Consider the following 17,628-nt stretch of genomic DNA (forward strand, 5'->3'; position numbering starts at 1 on the left):
AGAACATAGTTTATGGCAGGATAACTACCCTAATAGCATTTTCCTTGTAACGATATTACATTTGTTTTTTTGTTTTTTTTATCACTGACGCATTTACCACGCAATGTGGCTAAAGGCCACATTGTATTAGTATTGTTATTATCACAGCCCTCGAGTGAAGAGTTAGCACCGAAGTTTAAGAAATTATTTCAATTTATCAGTTGCACACATTCTACGATTGCATAAGATTTCCAGTTGTTGCATGTAAAATATGCTATAGGCCGTTTCTTTATCAGTCCAGTTCAAGTATCCTACACAGGTTTTTCCTGGCGGCTAATAAGCAATGGACAGGTGCGTCGCTGACAAGGGAGACTAAATAAGATGCCAAAACCGAGCTGTCGCACCTAAGCTGCACAATGAGTCGTGACCACCTGTTTGAAACGCTTAACAGATACTTTCATGTCGTCTTGTACAAAGTCACAAATAATCTCTCAAACATCTCTGTCTCTACAAAAAAAAGCATCCTTTCCACTATTCCACATTAAACTGCACGAGTACAATTCCGTGCTTAAGTTGGCATTTTACATGAAAAACAAAGCGCTCTAGGTTATTCTGTAGTTGTACTTACGGTGTTTCTTATTCGCTTGCCCACTAAAAACTGAATCAAGACATAATGCCTCACCTCGTTCTCCAGTTGACCGCACATCTTTCCTTTTCATCAACTGTAGCTCACAGTGCAACTCTTCTGCTGAGGTTCCGCCCATCACACTCCACAGGGTGTGTTTTGCGTCAAGGGGCACGGTAAGGGCATAAAGAGGAACTCTCATTGGCTTACATCGTTCATCGACCTCGGGAATAGGTGCGTCATCTCAAACAGGTGGATGTAGCCCACAGCACAACTACATCATAAGTCTGTTTTCTCCTCAGTCTTAGTACTTCACCTATCACAACCTCAGCTTGTTAATGCTTCACAAAAAAAACATTTGTACCCTCATCATGAATTATGAAATGGCTGCAAATACTTATGTCTGAAACAAATGGAGGATGTGTAAGTAACTATTAATAATTATAAATAAAGTTTATAACAAAAATAGCCCTAGGCTTACTCCAGACTGCTGTTTGTAGACTTCAGTAACCTCAGACAGATGTCTGTCAATCCATATATCATCAGGTGGTATCACTCATTTCTGACCAACGGTACCTAGCAGGACTTATGGAACCACACATTATCGGAGTCTAAAGTCATCAACGCTGGTGTTTTGCAGGATGTGTGAGTCCTCCCATTCTATTTACATTATATACAAATGATTGTATTAGTAGTCATCCTAGCACTTTTATTGTCAAGTATTCTGATGACATTGCCATCTTGGGACAGATACAGACACTGATATTTCTGGCAATAGTTTAGAGATGAGAGATGACTATTACAAACACTAAGAGAACAAAATAAATGATCTTTGATCTAGGACATCTGGTGGACCATTCTGCACTATCGGTTCATAATGTTCGTATTACCCAGGTTCGTTCTTAAACATACTTTGGTGTACATCTTCACTGTAGTCGTCTTAGAATGTCCATGTGAGTGTCTGTATATATGATCCAACAGCGACTCCTCTTCTTGCAAAGACTCAGGGTGTTTGGGGTTGAACAGAAAGTATTGATGTTATTTTATCATGCTGTGATAGAGAGTGCATTACGTTACAGAATCTCAGCTTGGATTGGTAACATGTCAGTTAAGTTATAATCACAAATAAACCCACTGGTCCACACAGCAATGAAAGTGATGGGGGTGTGGGAGCATCACTCCCTCCAAATGCTCTTTGAGAGGACTAGAGTTATAAAGGCTATCGGAAAATTATTGTCAACCCCTCCCATGTCCTGCTCCCATTAGGTAGATGCTGCAGAATTCCAAATGGGTCCAACACAGGAAAAGATACCAAAATAGGTATAAAGACTTTTGCTCCTAAATCAGTATATCTCATAAACTAAGGACATGAGAGGGTGTGAAATGAGGGTCTGTGTTGCATGTACTGAATGTATTTATGTCTGCACTTGTTTGTGTTATGCACGTTATGTATGTGTCTGTACTATAATTGTTTATATTTTTATGTGGCAGCCATTATGTCCCAGACAAATTTGACTAATAAAGTCATCTTGAATTTTGAACATTGCTGCATGAAGGAATAACAAAGTGATTTTGAATATGTTTGACCATAACTATAAATATGCATGTGTGCCCGAACCTCTGAGGCATATGTGTCATGGAGCATTCAGCTCAACAGCAAGAAAACCTAAAAGAAATGTCAAGACATTTACCACATTCCAGTAACACCTCAGGTCCTTGTGCTGTCATCCTAGCTGATATTTGAAATAATTTGCGCCCATAGTCCCTTCTGACAAGATAGTCCCCAAAAAACATATATATGCATTCAGGAGGCTATAGTGTCCACTTCCTTTCTAAAATATGCACATTGCCTGGAGTGAATTCTGACCGTACATATACACACAAATATTTACAATTGTGTATACAAAAAAAGATTAGACATTAAGGTGTGATAGTCTGAGACTTTTGTCTGGGGCTCTGTCTGTGTTTCTTCACTCCATGCAATGAATACAGAGCAAACCGCCACCATGACCCTGATGACACACACACAGGTGAGAACACACTCTGTCTGTGATAGTCTTAGTCACCAGCCTCTATTGGGTATGAATGTCCCCACATGTCAGTCTGCATTTACATGCACTCCAGGGTAGAGAGCAGTACACTCCAGAGTTGTCCCCCAAAATAAGGAGAGCATGTGCTGATGTTTCACCTCGAGTGCAACCTGCCTAATTAAGAGAAAGGAGTCTTTCCATTTGTAGGTCAATGATATGCACTCTTGGTGTCCTTTTTAGAGACAGTATTGTGTGTGTGTATGTGTGTGCATGCATGCGTGTGTGTGTGCGTGCGTGCCTGTGTGTGCGTGCGTGCGTGCGTGTGCGTGTGCGTTCTCACCCTAGGCTATTACGGTATTTGTTGATATGAACTTCTGACATTGACTGGAATTAATATGAAAGCAGCATTAATTATTACGCAATAGTAAAACAGATGCTCCAAGTATCACATCACATTATGATATGAGGTTCCATATTGGCATATTATAATTATCATCTGCTTCGTCTGACATAATCTGTCTGCTGGCCACAGCATCTGTTGACATGTTTCTAGTCTGTACCATCTGAAAAAACCATGCAACCATTCATTATTTGATTTTTACAGGGAGTGAAGAAAACGGGAGTGAGAGAGACAAACTGTCAGTTCAAACATTGATGAGAGGCCTTAAATATTGTGTACCTCCACTATTGTGGAGTACAAAGATTTGAGATGAACAGAACGTTTATCAAAGGGCCTGTCAGTCAGTAAATACTGAGAATTTAAGCAGCAAATGTCCAATTAAACAAGAAACCATGTATAACATCAAAGTTCAAGACTTGGTTCACTGAGGAGAAGTAATCTTAAAATCTTCTTAAAATCCCAAACGAGACATCAAGGTATGGGAAGCTAAGATATGTTAAAATATCTAGTCTGATGTTCCAGTATTCGAAATCTGTTTTTGTTTCTGTAGAATGTGATGCACAGTTTTTGCCTGATTGTGGAAACTCCGCGATACTCAAATGAGGGTTGAGGTGAGCTAGCATCTCTGACATGGACCTCGGCCACGACCCCTTCCCTTCGCCTGTTCGCACGAGAACGCTTAACTCCGCTGCTCTGTCTCAGGGAGGATGGTAGAGAGCACGACCTCGCTAAAACAGGATTAGCTATAAATAGTGCCGCGTATTCACTCGATTGGGCTGTGGCTGCGGCTCAGCTGGTGGCAGACGCCGGCTTGCTCACCGCCAGGCCCACCTGCTAAACACGCTTCCCTGAGCAGTATTCTGCCGGGACCGAAGACATGGCTGCCCACCTGTCATCATCACAGTCCATGGCTATGTACTTTGCTCTTCTGAACACCGTAATTCCAGAAAGAAATCATGCCAAAACGTAGAATGTGTTAGTCAAACAGCCTCATCTCACAATAGGCTACTCCATTTATTCAATGCACCATCGTACACACACAAACTTACTGTGTGCATGTGCCTATGAGAAGACTGTGTAAATTGGATACAGTATGTGGACACACATGCACGCTCACGTGCAGAATTGCTCAAATTTAACAGAGGATTACACCCTGGACACTCTCTCTCTGGGTCTATCTTTCCCTGTGTATCTCTGTCTCTCTCTCATCCACACACACGCACACGCACGCACACACACTGTAGGATTACCAGCGCACGTCCACGCCGACACAGCGAGATTACAGTGGCACATAGATGGACACTAACTACACAGACACTCAGCATACAGACAGCAGGATTACACACACACTCACCCAGGATTATAGTGCAGACCCACCACAGCTCCACAGATAATGTGAAACTCGAAAAGCAACCCTACATGTAATTGCTTTATCTACTAATGCAATTCACTCACCATCGACAGTACAATATGTTCAGTTCAATTCTACACGTGCTATCAGACACAAACCACAGACACATTAATGTTTGACCGCTGACTAGACCAAAGCAAGTCCTGTTGTTATATACTTTCTATGTGTCTGTGGTTCACTTTGGTGACTTAAAACACATAACCAACAAGATCTATCATTAATAATCAACACTATTCAGTAAACTGAGAGGTTTACCCTCCTACACAGATCATCCAAATGATGCAAAAATGTATTCCTCACAGTCTCCAAAACACCTTACATGTTCCAGTACTTCACAGTCACCAAAGTATAACAGAAACAAATAATATAAACACAAAGAGATGTACACAATAAGTGTAATCACAAGGAGAATGCATATAAATATATCCTACTAACCTGACGTCGATGATGAGATGACAGAAGAGTGTAATGTCACCAGCAAATAGTCCTCTGAAAATGTTTGGTGGTGAGGCAGTCCCTAGTCCGTAATATGACAAAAGATTACCAACATTTCAATCCCTTTAGCGTGGATGATGTTCCATGCTGCTCATCTAAAACATACAGCCGCCACAGACACAGTGTGAGGAAACCTTCTCCCACCACACCGACTGGCTATTTCAGTCACAGGCTTTGTTAACGTGCCAATCAAAAGAGATCATTGATCCTCCCAGCAATTAACTCTATTTGACTGACCTGAGTTAAATGAGCCTGTTGGGTGTTACTACAATATGTACACCTTTACATTTGGACCCACAGAGATGGCACAGGGGGACAGGGAATGTGTTGTAAGTATGGAGGTGCAGCCTCTAGTTTAATTAGGGCTCACTGATCGATGAGAATCTGCAGGGATTCACTGACCCCCGACACCTGCTGTACTAATGAACCACGTTTGTGGAATTGTACTCTATGACACTTTCATATTTGCATGTGCACACATACACAAACACACACACACACACGCACACACACACACACACATACAAACGTACCAGCACAAAATAACCTCACTAATCTTCTTCTCAATGGCTTAAAGCCTCTGAAGAAGCTTAATAATTTAAGAGGAAAACAGCATCAGTGCTTTTAAGGACATATGCCCACAGATTAGCCCCACAGTCCACAGTGGACGACATGGTTAGGGTGGGTGTTTGTCTAGTCCCTCCTCTCTCACATAGAAATTTAAGTGACCTCAATCATTCACAGAGAGATTGAAGAGATTACAGTAATAACACCCAAATCTGAATGGTATTATAAACACTGCACACACAATGATAAAAATCAATACAAACAATACAAAGGATAAACTGGTGTGCCACAAGACAAACACACTCCAGGTATTGATTTATCACATTGTGGAGGAGGTGCACTAACAGATCAACAGCAGATGGAAACATAAATGGATGTCCAGATTTAACACTGCAACTCATGCAAAATGTATTCATTAAAATAATTTAACAACATGGAATTATATACATTCATAATATCAATATCATTGGTCTCCAGTATTACAAAATGCAGTGCACTGCAAATTATAATTGTTGAGTAATGGCACAGATAGTGCAGATATTCGTTGGAAAAATATGACGGAATAGACTGTTTAGAACCCAAGGCTATAATATTATGGTGAATTATTTAATGAGAGTGTGCTTCCATCTTAGCAAATAGACTGGAACCTCTAATTATCCTGTGTTGGACTTTGAAGTGTTTACTTAATGAGGAGAGAAAAGCAAATACAAACAGGCTCAGACTTTTACAGAGCTATACATCAATATTCATCAGGATGCCTTTGTACTGCTTTGCAGATGAATGGGCTGTGTGGAGGTAAACTATTTTTGGGAAAGTGCCTGTGTTGGGATCTCCAAATAAATAAAGCTATCATTATTTGACCTGATAGAAATAAGCCTATCAAAGAAAAATATCTAGTTTGTCATAATTATCCTGGAGCTGTTGTCTAAGCAATTCTCTGAGAGACACAGTTTATCTTAATAATATAGTATGTACAGTTTTTAGTGGGCTACAATAATAAGCATTAGTAAACAGTGTATGGGTTGGCCGGGTGTGGGATTTCAAACAATTTATATTTATTTATTCTATATTAAGTCAAGTCTTAATATTGCAGATAACTTAGTAGTCACCAGGTAGTCACATATTAATAAAGGACAATGAATCACGTGGGGCAAGCTAAGCACCAATCACCCAGCGTCCACTAGCACACTGGGCAACTTCAATGCGCAGGTTAGACCAAAACAAGAGGTAACCCTTAGCAGGCGCGGAGTGTCCTACTGAAAGACTATTTTTACTAAATGTACTTCTGAAACTTTTGTCGGAAACAGCCAATACTTGCTAAACAAGCTAGGTCGTTTTAGCTGTTAAGATTTCTGTAATAGCGCCTCCATTATTGAGGTATTTTGTTCAGCTGAAGTATCCTAGCTTGCTAGTTAGCTTGTGCCCCAGCTAGAACTCTTTGGTGCGAAGTTTAAAATGAGATGGATAATCAAACTACCATACAATCCTCTTAGCATCGTACGTTTGTATTTCATTTTCATGTGTTGTTTTTGAGTACTCTGAACGCCTCTGATCAGCTGCCAAAACAAGTTAGCCTCGGTAACTCGTTACTTTACCTTCGTAACATGCTCAGGAACGCTTAGGTGTGTTGCACACAGACAGTAAAAGAGGTTGCACATTTGTAATATTCGCATGTGAAATATAACGTTAGGCTAAAGTGTATTAACAAAATTAGTTCAATTCTAGCGTAGCATATAAAATCGTTTGCAAATAAACAGGATCACAATTAAAAGACGGATCGATTAAATATCAACCAATGGACTTTGTTTTCCCATGTTTGTCAAGTTGTCAGGATAATGGGACAGATCCCTGACTTGATGAAGTTTTGCCTAGCGAGTGGTTAATAAAAAGCGACATGATTTTGACGCAGTGCTCAACACAGGCATGTCGAGATATAATATAACTGACAGCTTTACTTCTTTTGACAGTTAAATTATCAGATACAACAAAACAAATTAAACTGTACCAAAAATTAAGCCCTTTTTTATGTCAAGAGAAATGCTGCCAAAGCAGCCTGGAGGTTTGTAACTGGGCCATTTTTTCAGTGCTAGACAAGCTTCCGTGCCCATCCAGTTAGTAACTCTTTCACTGTTCTCTTTCTGTCTGCAGTTTAATTTGAAAGGAGATGGGCCTGGGGGGGGGGGTTGTCTCTACTGAGCAGCTGGCCAAAAAATGGGAAAATCTGAAAAGGGAATACAAGGTTTGTCATTCTTCACGATTTCTTACATGTAAATATAATAATGACATTTCCTGTTGTCATGGTCATTTAGTTGTCAAATTTGTGTTCAGTAATTGAAGTGTCCGGTTCCTGGCATGGAAAAAGAGGCAGAGAAGGGGATTGCCACTTGGCACTTGTTCAGCCTGTTGGACAAGGCCCTGGGGGACCAGTTTCCCTCATCTCCAGTGGTCAGCACAGCAGAGGACAGGTTTGCTAGCCTTCCCACTAAGAGAGTGTGTCTGGTGCAAGTGGGGAACAACGCCTTGGAGCTGCTCCCAAACACACTGTTGCCAGATAAGACTGAGACTGTAAACGCTCCCACAGGCCACAACAGCAGAGTGATGAAGCAGTTTGACACGGACCTGAAGACTGATATTACCAACCTGAGGAGGGACAGGCTGGGGTTGGAGCGGGAACAGGCAGAGGTGGATAGAGAGCGTCTGCTGCTGGAGAGAGAGAGGAGACTCCTGGAGAGGGAGATGATAGCCATGGTGAGAGACAAAACACAGCTAGAGAAGGACTGGGTCAACGTGGAACGAGACAAAGCGGCTGTGGAACGGGACAAGGTCAGCCTTGAGAAGGACATGGCATCACTGGAAAGGGAGAAGGTGGCAGTGGCAAGGGAGAGGGAAAGGTTAAAGAGAGAGCATGAGAAAAATGTTTCCCACAATGAAGTTGACTCTGCGGCTCTTGAGGACAGGCAGAAATTGAGGTCTTTATTTGAGAGACTTGTTGAGAAATTTTAAACTCACATATACTGCACCAAAGGCAAGTTGAGAAAGACCATAAATAAGACCTGAACTTGAACATTGAATGTATTCACAGTACGTCGATTCACGTTATCACCACATTATCACATGTGCTTTCTTTTTCTCTGAATCCTTTTTGTCATTATTTAAACCATTCACAATAGGCACTCAGTGGCATGTACCAATACCGTTGTTTTCATTTGTAAGGCGACAAGGTGCAAGATACACAACTTTTAAACTATAATGGGCAAGAACATTCAAACACAGATGAAATATAGATGAAGTTCACAAGTTTGAATTGTTTGTTCAAATCTAAATGTTTGAACTGTTGGACTGTCATACCTTAGTTGGCCTCTGGTGGCCAATCTTTCTCGTTTTTGGATGATGTACTTACTGTTGATTATGTCCAAAATTGTTCTGGAAGACATTGCTATTCAGTTTGTGAAATCAGGCTGAATCTTTGTTAAAATAAAAAATCCCAAATTGTCATCTTATATGATTTAACTCATAATATCTTTTCAGATGTTTGTGGTCAGATTACCAAGGAAACTGATTAACTTCCTGCATCTGAACAATCTGATTACAACAGCAATCTACAGGATCTTCGGTCTACAACCTCACAGGCTGTCACTTGACCATTTACAGTGCCATTTTCAACGTTGAAAAAATTAAATTCAAATTGATATGAACAATGACAACATTTGAAGGATGGTGTTCTGTTTGCATGTATCTGCCCCCCCCCCACCCCCCCACCCCACCACCTGGGCTCGTATCCAATTCCTCCCCTTACCTTAACCTGGGTTCGTACTCCCAAGGGGTTTACCAACATTCCCACAATTTACCCTGGATAGCCTGTGGCATAATTAGATTTATGTTTAGATAATTAGGCAGTGCATCGTTAAGACATTGAGATATGCTTGTGAAATCTTTTCGAGGTGTATCGATGTGACATATTGACATCCTAGCCCATCATGAGTGTGGAGGTGGGTGGGTCTGGGACACCAGGGTTGAATCTTCTGGAGGTGTTGTGTGTGTTCAACGAATCACTGATGAAGGAAAATGTCCACTTGATAACCCCAGTGAAATGCTCACAAAGGCATATTTGTGGTTGCAGTTAAGTTTTGTTAAATATCAGTATGATGGTTGTAGTGCACTCTGCTATTATAATACTAGGGCTAGGTTGTTGGGTAGAAGTACTTGCATGTGTTAGTGAGAGGTTGGGCTAATGTGGGAAGTCCCCAACCAATAGCACAAGGAATTGAATATCGTTTCTTGTGTATAACTAAAATAGCAAGGCAACTGAACAGTCATGGTCACTAGTCATTACTACTTAACATTTTGTTGAGTTTAAGGGTGTAGCTCATAACTGCATAGCTCTACTAAGCAACAAGCTTGAGTAAGACCCAGAAGGAACAGGTTCAAAGTAGAATCTACTAGAACCTCACCAGTCCAGAAGCAATCTGGAAAGCACTTGAAACCCATTAGAACAGATCGATAAAATGTTAGCTGGTTAGAAAAGTTCTTCTGCTCAGAGCAGACATTTTATTCTTTGAACAGTTTAATTTTTAAATGTATCCACATATGTTGTATAACCACCACATAACAACGACGCCTTCACTCATACCAATCAAAGCTATTCAGAAAGAGAGGCGGTCTGATTCCACATCCAACCTGGATGAATATTTACTGCAGTAGCTGTTCACAGGTGTTCAGTAGCCTTCAGAGGTAAGTACTCATAGGGCTGGAACAGAGAGGTTTGCATGGTGATTTTTAAGTCCATTGTGAAGCAAGGTCACATTCGGGAACACGGTACAAAAAAAATAAGGCCTCTTGTATGTGCACCTTTACGAGGTATCCATCTTACCAGGCTCTGTAAAAGACAGGAATACATTCATTAATTCTTGCAATATTTTTAAGTTACTAACTATTGACATAGCTCAACTGTAAAAGGAGAGGATTTCAGCTGATCATGCTGACTCCCTTTCCAACTTTCTCTTGAAGCATACTGGGTTACAAAGGGTGGGTTACACTTACGTGCTTCATTAAAAAGGAAGGAGTCCTGGTATTCCTTCATATACTGTGAGGAACGTGCTTCGTCCAGGAAGAGCGAGTACACCCGTTTGATGTCTTCCACCTGGACCTCTGTGCCCTGAGTAACACATACCAGCCATTTAACACAGCTTTCACAACAACCTGATAACAGTTTTCATCTGAATGCTAAAATGCATATATGTGTGCACCCTTACTTCCCCTCCTTAGGCAGAAGTAACCAAAACATCACAATGATTATTTCTTCACATTGTTTTGCTATTTCTAGTTCATTTCTAAACGTTTTAAACTAAAATATTTACCTACAGCACATTTAAGGTTTCTTGTTTTTTTTATTTATTTCTGGACTGATCTATCCTCTATCCTTACCTTACGCTTGCGACACACAAGGCCAGCAGTGCTGATGAGTTGGATGGCGTAACGAAGGGAGGTTTCCATTCCGATGCGCGTCAGAACAGTGTGTGCCTCGTCACTGAGCTCCACATCCTCCTCCTCACACCTACACACATTACACAGTACACATCCAAAATGAAACAAGGCAGAAAACAGAGTCCTTAATAAGGACCCTTAATGTGAAATGTAAAACAAGTACAAGAGACAACACTCCTAACACACACACATACAATGCTTGGGATGAAAGAGCTCTAATAAAACAGAAAAATAAAATCATAGAGATGAGTAGTTAGTTTGTATTCAATGACTTCAGGCATTTACCACCCTTAGTGCTGCTCAGGAAAATCTCCTGACTGCTAGATGACTTGAGTACAGTTTACTGTCTCTCACCTGATTTTAAGGATTTGCCTTGTCTCTTTCTCAGTGTAAGGAGAGGTGGCAATGATCAGTAATCGATCCAGCAGATCAATGGGGATTCCGTGTGGGCTCTGGTAGTTGGTTCCACGGATGCTGCCATAGGGGATTCAAAAGAAATTTAGTACAAATGATGAAACTAAGTACACTGAACTACAAAAATATAGTATTATGTATAAATGGGTTGTTTGATGTGATTAATTTATCATCAGGTCATCCACCACTAAGATGTAACATTATTTATAGACCGTTCCTTTATATCAGTCCTGGAAACAGCTTGGGACATGAGTGCTTGGACAGCTACATTTAGTTTGGGTGGGGATCCAGCATACCGGGTGATGCCTCTGTTGGTGGCCACGATGAGCACAGGGGAGAGGTCGTTTTCAAGGGCACGGTTCAGGAAGGAGAAGCACTCCATGTCAAGCATGTGGACTTCATCAATGAAGAGCACCTGCAACAAGACAGAGGATCAGACATTCCCTTCACTCAATTATTGACCATTTCTCTTAAGCCGTCTTCATGAAGTTCACATCTTAAAATATAGTGCGCGCACACACACACACACACCGCTCACCCCAGGAATGATTTCAGCTTTGCCCTCCTCCCTCCATTCAGACACTTTAGCATTAATTTGCTCTCTGACCTCTGACTTGATCTCTCCAGTGTCACCTGTACAAACAAAGCAGTGGAAAAATCAGTTAGGAGGACACATAAGGACATGAGTGTACTGAGTTGCTGGATAGGTAGCCAGAGAGAGGACACACCAGAAAAGAGAGCCAGAAAGCCTTGTGTGCGGCTGTTAATGACGTCAATCTCGTGCAGGGACACAGTATGGACAACCTCCTTCCGCTTCTGCAGCTCCCCCTCTGGACACTGAACAAACTGCGTCTAAAACCAAAGCACAGGCTGTGAGAGCTAGCACACCGAACTCATACACATGCATATACATATGAGAACGCACAAGAGTGGAGACGGCTGTGAGGGCTAGCACACCGAACTCATACACATGCATATACATATGAGAACGCACAAGAGTGGAGACGGCTGTGAGGGCTAGCACACCGAACTGATACACATGCATATACATATGAGAACGCACAAGAGTGGAGACGGCTGTGAGGGCTAGCACACCGAACTGATACACATGCATATACATATGAGAACGCACAAGAGTGGAGACGGCTGTGAGGGCTAGCACACCGAACTGATACACATGCATATACATATGAGAACGCACAAGAGTGGCGAAGGCTGTGAGCTTACCTGAGCACCCATGGCATCGTAATCTCGAGCTCTTGTGAAAGAGCGTCCCAATTTACTGATCTTCCCAGTGGCTTTATCTATGGTGATAACATCTCTACAGTTGGAGGAGAAAGTAACATTTATCAACACTGGAATACTTTAGTTTGAGGTGGTAAAAGCCTCAGACGAGATTACAATGCAAGAAGATTGCAATATCGCTGCAGGTTTTGGACATAATTGACTGCTGTTCTATTTGTTTTCTGTGGGTACCGTCTAATTTAACACTGTTGATAGTTTAATGTAAAGGTAGGTGTGGATAATTAATGTATTGAGTATTATTATTATGCAATAATACATAATGGTTTTAATATTGTTGCATGAATAGTTAGTACTTAGGGCATTATCTAGCATCAAAATACAGTCTTAGAGTATGAAGCATGATAATAAGGTTAGCCTACTGCTCTTGCTTGAGACACACTATTGCAGGCTAATGTAATACAATAGGGCCTACTTACATTTGCAAATTTGGTTTAAAATGTTTTTGTTTACTAATAATAACGTGTGAAACGATACCTACTATGAATATCATTGCCTACCCTTCATCATGACCAGTTTTCACCTATTTAACATGTTTCATACTGTAGCCTGTCCACCAGATGCAGTACCAGGTTACTATTTTTGAACATTAATTACAGATAATGTCATGTCGATCATTTGTCTTACCAAATGCGATATGAAGCTTTATACTTATATTGCACTGAAGCTTTATAACATAATGTATGAGCTCTGAAGCTTTATAACTAAATGTATGAGCACTGAAGCTTTATAACATAATGTATGTGCACTGAAGCTTTATAACAAAATGTATGAGCACTGAAGCTTTATAACATAATGTATGAGCACTGAAGCTTTATAACATAATGTATGTGCACTGAAGCTTGGCACCATCTCTACTGAATAGGGAAATGTGATTTAACGATAATGTAACAGTGCGGTTGACTCACCCAGCCGATACACGTTCCTTGGTCAGACTTTCAATCATTTTGGTGCCCAGGTCATAGATCGTTTCCATCTCTGTAGTCTTCAGGGTCAGTTTGCCAGCTTTGGCTCCCTATGAAAAAAAATGCAAAGGCCATCAAATTAATTTTACAAATGATATTAACCACTGCTCCTTTTTCTCCTTTCTGACGGGATGATTATCCTTACTGAATGATTTCCTATAAAGCATAAGTAAACCTGATTATTTTGTAGCTATAGTATACAGTACATCAGAAGTGAGTAAACCCCTGTGCAATATAACTTAAATGTCAAATGTTTCAAAATAGCAATTGCATTACTTCTATCTTAAACAATAGGGTATTTTCTCTTATTTAAAATTATAAACTAATAGTTTAGACATTAAAAATACAGGCCCTATAGAAACTCAATGCAACACAAGTCAGTACACCTATCATTACTGAGATTCAAATGTTTTATTTTTTCAATACTTCATATGTCCACCTTTATTTTTGATGACAGATCCTCAATCCTACCAATCCTAGGATACCAGTGTTGCACAATTGTCTGGAAAGATTCTGCTATTCTTCATACACATTTTATTCAGTTGCTCTTTGCTGGTGTGGTTGTGTTACTAACCCAAAAGGTGGATTCAAGTCAGACGACATACTTGGCCAGGTCAGTTTTTCACTTTTTTTCTTCTTTAGAAACTCTTGTGTGATTTTAGCAGTGTGCTTTGGGTCATTATCATGCTGGAATATTCCTCTTCTGCCAAGCTTCTGGAGACTTGGAGTCATCTTGTCAGCCAGTATTTTTGTATTTCCACAGGCATTCATGGCGTCATCGATCAATGCCTTTTCCCCAGCAACTTTGGCACTCATGCAGCCCTGTATCCTCACACTTCCGTTCTTCACTGTCAGGACTATGCATTTACTGTGGTGGTCCTGGCCAGGTTCACACCAAACTGGACCCCATCTGAGCCGAACAAATTCATCTTGGTCTCGTCTGACCAAAGAATGTGCTTCCAATACTCATCAGGTTTCTTTTCTTTAGCAAAGTTTTATCTGGCAGTGTTGTGCCGAAAAAGCAGGCAGGTTTCTTTTTCTTGGACGCCTCCACAGAGGTTGCCGTTATGCAACGTCTTTTGCACTGTCTGAACGGTCACAGAAACTCTGGTTTCCAATGACAACCCCTGTGCCAAGTCTGAAACACTTACCTGTCTGGTTTTCAGACGGTCCGTGGCATCATTTCAAGAGGATGGCCACAGCAGCTCTGATTAGTGGTACTACGGCTTGCACTATACCTCCTCATTACTGCTGCAACTGATTTTCAGATCTTCCTCTATCCTTTTCCATCTTTGTGAGGTCTCACAATCAGATTTTTCAATTTCTCTGACAATTTTTTTCTATGTGGAGCCGTGACGCAGACATTAACATAGACACAGCCCATAGGTCTAAAACTGAGAAAGTCCTGGTGTTTTATAACCATGTTCATGCAATTAGGCTAATTGGAAAACACAGGTGTACACATTATTGCAATGATCACAGGTGTATTCACTTTTGTTGCATTGAGTTTCTACTTTGATGCCTGTATTTTCAAAGTATTTGTTTTTGACTGTTCATAAGAGGAAATACTCTACTTGTCAACTTATTAAGAAATAATGCAATTGAGAGGTGATACAGCTTTGAATCATTTGACATTTAAGTGATATTGCACAGGGGTATACTCACTTCTGTCGTTTGCCGTACATACTCCTGAATCCAACAAAAACATGTACTAACAAAGCCACCATAACAAACCAGATGTCTGTAGTACTTACAGTCCCTGTGGCTGGTCTGTCGATCTGGATCTCTACCACCTCTCCCTCAATGATTTCAGTCTCCTCCCTGCAAAGCCAATCAGAGATGTCAAATCATACATGTGTAAACTAGGTGCACACAAGTTTAATAATGCTGTGTTACTTTACCATTGTAAGTGTCTACAATGAACTAAATGAACACAAGTCATGCATTTCCTGAAGCTAATCGTTGTAAATAGAAAATGCAATTCAGCTCAGTTTGTCTGAGCAACACGCAGTTTGGCTTAAGCACATAATAGGAAAATAGCTATGCATTCATTTAATTAAGCATTTTATCAGCACTCACTTAATCCGGACTCCGATGGCTTTGCGAAAGGCCTGGGTTAGAGCTTCTGTCTTGCTCATCTCAAGGGAAAAGATCTCACTCCCGGCCAGAGCAGTGAAGGGTGTATCTTGGCCAAGAGACTGGGCAATGCCTGACCAATAAGAACAAAGGAAAAAGTTAGAATGCAATACTAACACAACAGGACCATTTAAAAAAAATGGAAATAATTGATGTTCTCTCTCTGTGACTAGGTATCATGTTTAGGTCACTAATCAGACAACCAAACATTCTAAGATCTTAACTCTCAAACTCTTGTATGTAAACAGCATTGCTATGAGTGTTGAGTGTTATTGCCCCAGGTGTTAGGGAAAAAAACCTACCCATGGCGATGGCTGTCTTTCCTGTGCCAGGTTGCCCAGCAATGAGAACAGCACGACCTGCGATGTGGCCATCTTTGATCATTTCCAGAATGAGCCCAGCTGCCCTTCTAGATGCCAGCTGACCAACCATTCCCTGTGAAACCTAAAAAACAAGAGGGCAAATTTCATAACGAATTCACATAATCCACACCATTTAAACAGACTAATCCAAATGGAGGAAACAGACTCACCTGCCGGGGTTCCAAGACATCATCTAATCCAAGACCACGGATATGTGAATGGGCCCCTAATAAAGAATGAAATCAATTTAAATGTTTTCCATTCCATATTATATTGATAATAGTCATTATTATGTTTCATTCAAGACCTTGCGCTAAACAAACTTTATAAATTAACTGGATGAGTTTAAACTCGCTTAAATAATAGCATACGCGGAAGTGTATACACAACAAAGTTGAAAACGTAAAAATATAATTAAACTTTACCAATTCTCTCAATCCTGGTGATATCACGAACCTCGGGGACTTTAGTAGTCGCCATCTAATTTCAGGGAGAAAATGTAAGGAACCAGTCACAAGCTGCTTCAACATACACACAGCGGCATGCGGTTACCACAGCAACGAGTGGCCACAACAAATTCTGAGGCTAACTTAGTTAACGTTAGCCACTGAACTAGCTTTCCCTAGATCTGTATTGAAGAACAGGCAGCTACCCACACCACGCTATCCTAAATTTAAGAATAATTTTGTCATCAATCCTCTGCTGTTAGAGGCAGTTGTATTTGTGCTATTTCAAAGCCAGCATTGGATGTCAGGCCACGGTACTAGCTAACACCAGCATGAGAGGCCAGCAAGCTAACGTTAGCCGATGTGTTCCACATTTCACCTATATCGCAACAATAACTAAAACTGGCAAAACAAAATACCGTTAGGCGCTCATCGTTTTGACTTGAACCACGTTAACGTTATTTGTGATCAACGTGAGTACCGTTAAATCTGAAATGGTCAATACCATAGTGACAGGTATCACAAGTAACGGGTGGCGTAGTTAATATTAACGTTAACGCACCATGTGCCGCAAATAGGCAACGTTAGCAATCTAGCTATCACCATACTTAGTTTATCTGATGTTAAATGACCACCTCTGGGCAAATGAGAATTAAGTTAATTAAAATGTAAAAGTCGTATGTATCACAGCTTGTAAACGTCGCATACTTTTAAAGTATGTTTTTTGCCTGACACATTTAACTTAAGATAAACACAGAACGAACGTTACCTTGGCTGCTACTTTCCTTGAAATGCAGAGGCAGTTTTAAGGGTACCCGCTAAATGTCTTCCGAGGTTGAAAAAAAGGCTCTGCACGAACGTTCTGTCTAACCAACCCCAATGAGTAGACTCTAGATGGCAGCAGCAAACCCTATCAAAAATACCACACAGGACAATGTAAACAGACAAGATTTGGTGGAGGGGGTGAGTTGTTCAAGGGCTGTATGAAACAAGGAATTCCAAATGTTGAAAA

The 17,628-nt window shown here is 40.7% G+C and overlaps 2 protein-coding genes across 7 annotated transcripts; one reads left to right on the forward strand and one right to left on the reverse strand.

Annotated features, from left to right (window-relative positions):
• Window positions 1–6,664: 6,664 nt before the first annotated feature.
• On the forward strand, window positions 6,665–9,211 carry zgc:113426 (uncharacterized protein LOC562128 homolog). 5 transcript variants are annotated; one of them, XM_031565033.1, is made up of 3 exons: window positions 6,665–6,734; window positions 7,656–7,746; window positions 7,836–9,211. In XM_031565033.1, the coding sequence occupies exon 3, from the start codon at window positions 7,860–7,862 to the stop codon at window positions 8,508–8,510; it is 651 nt and encodes a 216-aa protein (XP_031420893.1). In that variant the 5' UTR covers window positions 6,665–6,734; window positions 7,656–7,746; window positions 7,836–7,859; the 3' UTR covers window positions 8,511–9,211. The 5 variants fall into 5 exon arrangements, with proteins under 5 accessions (XP_031420893.1, XP_031420896.1, XP_042563045.1 ...); XM_031565036.2 differs by having other exon boundaries at window positions 6,698–6,716; XM_042707111.1 differs by lacking the exon at window positions 6,665–6,734 and adding an exon at window positions 6,741–7,566 and having other exon boundaries at window positions 7,817–9,211.
• An 804-nt stretch (window positions 9,212–10,015) lies between these two features.
• LOC105888489 (ruvB-like 2) lies at window positions 10,016–17,465 on the reverse strand. 2 transcript variants are annotated; one of them, XM_042707120.1, is made up of 16 exons: window positions 17,386–17,465; window positions 16,596–16,650; window positions 16,341–16,396; window positions 16,111–16,252; window positions 15,752–15,881; window positions 15,427–15,493; window positions 13,616–13,722; window positions 12,633–12,726; window positions 12,134–12,257; window positions 11,944–12,038; window positions 11,702–11,820; window positions 11,346–11,465; window positions 10,932–11,061; window positions 10,548–10,662; window positions 10,378–10,383; window positions 10,016–10,254 (listed from the first exon to the last, which is right to left on the reverse strand). In XM_042707120.1, the coding sequence occupies exons 2-16, from the start codon at window positions 16,648–16,650 to the stop codon at window positions 10,247–10,249; spliced, it is 1,368 nt and encodes a 455-aa protein (XP_042563054.1). In that variant the 5' UTR covers window positions 17,386–17,465; the 3' UTR covers window positions 10,016–10,246. The 2 variants fall into 2 exon arrangements, with proteins under 2 accessions (XP_042563054.1, XP_012669675.1); XM_012814221.3 differs by having other exon boundaries at window positions 10,016–10,383; window positions 17,386–17,463.
• Between the last annotated feature and the right edge of the window lie 163 nt (window positions 17,466–17,628).

The sequence above is a fragment of the Clupea harengus genome, chromosome 3 (genome assembly GCF_900700415.2).
Source record: "Clupea harengus chromosome 3, Ch_v2.0.2, whole genome shotgun sequence".
Classification (NCBI taxonomy): Eukaryota; Metazoa; Chordata; class Actinopteri; order Clupeiformes; family Clupeidae; genus Clupea; species Clupea harengus.